The 6,388-nt window shown below is 33.5% G+C and overlaps 1 protein-coding gene across 4 annotated transcripts in view; it reads right to left on the bottom strand.

Moving 5' to 3' along the window:
- Positions 1 to 354: 354 nt before the first annotated feature.
- Positions 355 to 6,388, bottom strand: part of LOC148601435 (uncharacterized) — a 64,069-nt gene continuing 58,035 nt past the window's right edge. For all 4 annotated transcript variants that reach the window (XM_088554496.1, XM_088554497.1, XM_088554498.1 and 1 more), the window contains 4 exons: positions 5,374 to 6,128; positions 4,624 to 4,827; positions 4,094 to 4,252; positions 355 to 3,682 (listed from right to left, as the gene is read on the bottom strand). In XM_088554496.1, the coding sequence (XP_088410622.1) occupies positions 3,551 to 3,682; positions 4,094 to 4,252; positions 4,624 to 4,827; positions 5,374 to 6,128 (1,250 nt within the window). In that variant the 3' untranslated portion in view covers positions 355 to 3,550. The remainder of the gene's footprint in view (positions 3,683 to 4,093; positions 4,253 to 4,623; positions 4,828 to 5,373; positions 6,129 to 6,388) is intronic.

Raw genomic sequence — 6,388 nt, 5'->3', positions numbered from 1 at the left:
GGGTAAGGGACACAACTCTTAAAAATCATTAGAATGTTTGTATTCAGCATTTTACATCTATCTCATGCATCAAAGTAACTTGGACTGATTTCCTTCTGTTTCAAAGGAAAGCTTGATAGGCTTTGGTGAATTTGAATATGATACAAACATATCACTGATTTCAAGACTTATGTCCCTTACCCTAGGTCTACCTCCGTAAGAGCTACTTCAGACAGGTAATTTGTAAATATGAAAAAACAAAAAACAATTTTTTAATTCATTATTTATTTTGTTTAAAGCGGAAGTTCTTCTTAATGACCAAATGACGTGGGACAAGTATTATACAGAAATATTGAGCCAAGATAATGTACAAAATAATTTACAAAAATAAAACTCTTTATAACTGACTCTAAACAATATCACAGTTCATGTACAACATCCACACGCAGAAACATACACATATACACAATTCTCAATAGCTCCATTGTACATCCAAGCACTTTTATTTCAGTAGTTGACTCAGAGGTTATATTCTGTTTCAAACACAAAGCTCAAGAAATAAAAACCTGAAAACATTTATTAATTGCAAGAAAAATTATTTAAAAAAGCTTCAAGAAATTACAAAAAAAATATTATTTTAGCAAAATCCAAAGCAGCAAGTTTAAATAATTATGAAAGACAAGTAAAATGCTGTTCAAACTATGAACCGAGAAAATTTTTCAATCTTAAATTGATCCATAATCAATATTCTTGTGATTTATCTAAGAAAAAAATATTTAAAAAAAATTCTAAGTTGTGCACTGCAAAGTCAACTTCTACATAAAACACACAAATATCTTTAACAACATATGTCCATTGGTCGCTAATTATTTCCCCTTAAAACAAAAGGGAAGTAACTATATACATACACTAAGATTTTACACTTATACACAGAATTACCTCCCTTTTAAGAAAAAGGGGAGTTACTATTTACATACAGCAAGATTTACATTATGTACAAGGAGGGGTAAATAACAAAAACCTAACAACAACTGTACACAACAAAGTTCTGTCTATCTACAAGATTGTATAATATACACAATGGGGATTAACAAAAAGAACTCTTGCATTCCAATAAATAGTGTTCCCATTCATCGACGTTCCACACACAATCTTTGGCCTGTAGGATTAGTGATACAGTGAACAAAGTAAGTTGAGGTTAGATATGTTACATTGACTAATGGTTATGATAAAATATGTGTATTGTGATCACAATGCAAGTTGTTTTCTGGGAATAACTTTTGCATTGAATGCCGAAAAATCAAATTGAGATTGAATAGTACACAAATTCGCACACTAAGCTTTTAAACACACCTAAAATAATAAAATTCCAAATATATCAAGACAATGATGATAAAAACTTTATTAATAAACTTTACCAAAGTGTATCAGAGTGCAATTTATTAAAAGGTTTTCATAATTTCTGATAATTTTATTTCCAGTTGTAGAAACTCTGTACTGTAATGTATCAAATGATGAAATGTTCTCAAATGTAAAATGTTCATGAAATGGTCTAGTCCATCAAAATAAATTTGCTGCCTTTCTGCAAAAAAGAGAATGAAAACAATGCATCTACACAAACAATGATAACCAACCCTTCCCACTCCTGTACTGATCACTACATCAATATACTACAGTGTAACCTGCCTAAACTAAACACTCCATTAACTATAAACCTGTCTAAACTGAACCCTCAAATAACTGGAAACCCTTCCAAACCAGACACTTTTATAAAAAAATCCATTAAAAAAATTTAAACCTGGGTAAACCAAACACCTTTCTAAACCATAAGGGGTGTGGTATAGACAGGTTTCACTGTAAATGAGTCTCTTAACTCCATAACATTTATAAATAAGCTATTTTCCGAAAGTAGAAATTTGTAAATCAAGTAAATTTAGAAATTAGTCAACCTGTAAACAATACAAGAATTTCTATCTAAATATACACTTAAAAGTGCTCATATAAGATTAAAAGTGGTTTAATGAATGAAGTTCTAACTAAAAAGAAGTGAACTTTTTTATTAAGTTAACTCAAACACCTTTGTCAAAGCATTACACAATATGCAAAACAAGAAAATCTAAAATTTGTTCTGTGCAACAATAAAATATACTAAGAAACAAAGTGAGCCTGCACTTTTTGTAAAAGAAAAACCTTAATACTCCACCTAAATTGAACAGAGATGTGAAAAAGCTGCCAAATTTTAAACTGCTTAGGACACAATGACTATTTGATGACATGCACAATTAGACAATGAAAATGAAAATCATACGATGAAAAAAAAATACACTGCCCTATGACAAACTTCACCAAGTAATATAATGTCTTGAGATCATAAAAAACGACGCTAACATGAAAAGTTACATGCACGTCAAAAGTACAGCATTGACGCTGCTTGTCAGCGCATGGCCTAAGTCAAATCATTGGATTTCAAGTCATAAGCATAGATTCTACGCTCTACAACGTAAGGTTACAAGGTCAATAAGCCCGATCTGGTCTCTTGATGACGTCATTTGTACATTTCCCTAAGCTCACAATGAAAAACAAAAACACCACATCATTTAGTCAATTAGAAACAAGAGCAGCATCCCGGCAAAAATAATCCTAAACCAGTGTTATGTCTTTACTCCTGAGATTACTAAGCATTAATCTCCCAAACAATGGGCTGACATACTAAGCTGAGAGAAAATGCTAAACATAACAGCTTAAAAATAAAAACTAACAACCAGGACACAGATTGAAAGAAACTGACATCATCTTGGTTAAATTGAATATCCAGAATCTCTGCTACAATATTCACACAATGATAGTTTTATATTTGAATGATCCATTACAAATTGTAGAAGTAGCCAGCCATTTCTGAGGTTACAAACTCATTTTTTTTTCATAAAATGATGATATCCTAAGGAATAAGTACTGAACAATAACAGAAGTTAATCCAAGTATACATGTACAATTAACAAGGATAAATCCAAGTGAAAAAAACTAGCACTTTTAAAATTAAAATCCACAATAATATACATTGGGAACAAATATTAATGTGCATAACATAATTCAATACATGATACAGATGTCTGTTATAACATGTAATGAACACTTCCACAAAAATCTATCAAGTCAAATCTCCATACATCAGATAAGATATATATTCCACAAGTATATAAATAATCCACATTCAACATCTATCTTGAATTGATTAATCAGATTTATGATAATATCTTGGCATGACTAACCAGTTCTAATATTATGTAACTCCATAATTGTGACATACAACACATAATTCCTCATAGAAATGATGTTAAGACTTTTGGTAAATCCAACAAGCTAAACTAATTCTGATTTTTTGCATTTCATTTGTTTTGTAGCATACATGGTTGTCTCCCTTTTGAATGTAACTCCAAGAGACCTACTGTCATATCCTGTGTTTTTGTCATGTCCGGTGAAATCAAGTCAAATTCGAGGTAAAAGTCATGTCTAAGAAACATAATATCCACGTAACTAGTACATTCTATATATAAATCTTAATAACTCTCTTCTAAGCAACAGTTGTTATAATCACAAGTAAGTGGCTGAGATTACGAACTTGATGTAAGAGCTCAAATCCTAGTCTTCCAAGTGTTTCATGAGAAAATTCACATGGTGGAAATATGTGAACCACATAGGCAGGCTGAAAACAAAACAAAATTTATATTAACCAACAACATAAAAAACAGCCATGTCTTTTGTGCCTTAATTTTGGGGTATATTCTTTAAGATCACTAATTTGTAGTTTTTTATTACAAATAAGAAGAACCTCTTTAATTAAAAGGCACATTATTTAGGCTTAAAAAAAATATTAATCAATGACCTGTTTGTAAGATTCAACATTTAAATCATAATCCAAAAACACAGACTAAGCTCTGTAAGTATTTACTATTTTTATAAAGGTTATACAATGGTGTATTTGTTGCAGTTCGCCTTTTTTTTCTATTTTTTTTTTTTACTGAACAAGATATGAATATTATGAAACTCCTTTTGAGTGACAAAAATTATTTTAGGATAGGCAGGTTTCACTGAAGGAGTAAGATAAATAAACTACCTGTTGAGATCTAGGATCAGCCACGTTAACAATTCCAGCAGCCTGCTTCTGTTGTAGGTACTGTATAAATCCTGTTGACATCTGTCGAGTTTGGAAAATGATGTCATCATGGTCACTTCCACATGGTAATGCTAACAGCATGCAGTAATCCTTGTCATACTGTGGAAGATAGAAAAATTATATTACATTGTTTTGTATAAATCTATATCAGATGGTCAAGGATGCTGAGAATATTTAAATATTTTAAGAAAAAAAATTAAAAAAGACAAAACATTCATAAAAAAAACAAAACAAAACCAAACCAAAAAAAACAACAAAAAAACCAATGTATCATCAAAAGCAACAGAGATTTAATAGTATCTTAAGAAAAGTAAAATATAAGATACAGAAATACAGACAATTCCTTTAAAAAGGTGTGTGACTGTGTGAAGACCGTGTGAAAATTGGCACAATCAGAAATACATAATCAGTAAAATACAGCTTTGTAAACAAACCACATCCTTAATCAAGGACACATGTAGATTACATACCTGCATTCTCTTGATAACTCCATCTAGCTGTGCTGCTTCAAGTCTCATCCTCTGGGCAATTCTCAGAGGTTGGCAGGTGCCCTCAATTATCTGCTGAGGCAGGGCAGTCTGGACAAGGGCATTATACCCAGATATCACATGCATCTGCACAGCACAGCTGTCATTCTTCAGAGCTAAAGTACCCTGCCACATCACTGGATATCTCTGTAAAATAAACTGGTTACATTAACATTTGCTGGTTACAGTGACATTTGCTTTTTTATATTTTACTTTCATTGGTATCTGTTTCATACATGAGTATATCTATTTTAATATATATCATATGCTGTAAAAGTACATTTAATAGTAGGTACCAATTTTCTTGGTTTAAGGAAAAATGATCATTTCGTGGATTCTTGATTCCGGGTATTTGAAAACTCAATCATACAAACGAATGAAAAATGTCGTTTTCTTTGTGAACTTAATTTCATAGTTTACCAAACCCACAAATTCCATGAAAATTAGTACCCAACGAACAATAATACTTTCACAGTATATTAATGCTTTTATTCTAAACATTCCGATTGCTTATTCATGCTAAATGTTGTAAGCATTGCTTTTATTATGATAATCATTTTAGAAGGGATATTTTTCCCTGTTTTTTTTCCCTTCTCTTTGTGCACACTAAGACGTTCATATTTCTTTAAAATACCAAGACATGAAAGCACCGAACCACACAAATTATGCTGACTTAAAAACTAATGTACATACCTGTAAGAGGCTGACAAGACTTCCTTCACCAGGTGGTGGGTCAGGCATCTGTCTGTTCTGGGCAGGTACAGCTGGACTCTTTACCACAGCCTGATGTGCCTGGCGTGGGGGAGGGGTCCTCATACCCTGGTTGCTTCCTCTAGAGGGGGGACGAGCATCAGCCATGTGAGGATGGTCCAAAGGCAAAGCACCAAGGTATGGGTGTGGCAAGCCAAGAGGGTAACCTTGGGGTAACAGATGTGGATCAAGGAGATGTGGAGGCATTCTAAGTGCTGCAAGCCTCTGCTGGAATGCAGGATCACGATACAAGTGCTCTGGAATACCCTGCAACATATCACTACCAGGAGCTGGGAAAGCTCCAGGCCCACGAGCTCCAGCTCTTAGATCTTGAAGATGGTGCATTCTTGGATCAATGACACTTGGTCCACTCTCTGTATGTGATGGCATATGATTCGACCTTGGTTTACCCGGTACTGATGCCGTCTGTCGATCACGCTCAGCTTGCTGGGAGGAGTTTGTCGACGTAGATGGTACATTCTCCCGAGATTTAATTCCCTGTTGTCGTAAGATTTCTTCACGCCTCTGAATTTCTTGACGCTGAATTTCCTGAATCTTGGCTCTCTCCTGTTCTTGCATTCTCATCATCTCCTGTTGTTTGTGCTGTTCTATCAGACGTATAGCCTCCTGATGAGTCTTGCTGTTTGAATCCAGGTTAGGCTGGTGAGCTGGTTTTGGCTGCTGATTGCCACTATATCCTACAATGTAAAAATAATAAAATGAAAACCAAGTCAATGAAATGGAATTGTTCACTAGTATAGTAATGAAATGTCAACTAAGACTATAAACAGATTGGTCAAAGAAAGAAATGGCGGAATTTCATTAAACATGTCTGAAATCGGACCACCCGGTATGGGACCCACACCTGATGATGGATACCAAATACTAAGGGGCTGCAATTAGTAGTTGCAGAAAAAAATGTTATAAAAATATTTTCTCCTCCCACCCACCATTTAAC

The sequence above is a fragment of the Perna viridis genome, chromosome 12 (genome assembly GCF_037379345.1).
Source record: "Perna viridis isolate PV_CMFRI_1.1 ecotype Kerala chromosome 12, ASM3737934v1, whole genome shotgun sequence".
NCBI classification, from domain to species: Eukaryota; Metazoa; Mollusca; class Bivalvia; order Mytilida; family Mytilidae; genus Perna; species Perna viridis.
This window is presented reverse-complemented; position numbering and strand designations above follow the sequence as displayed.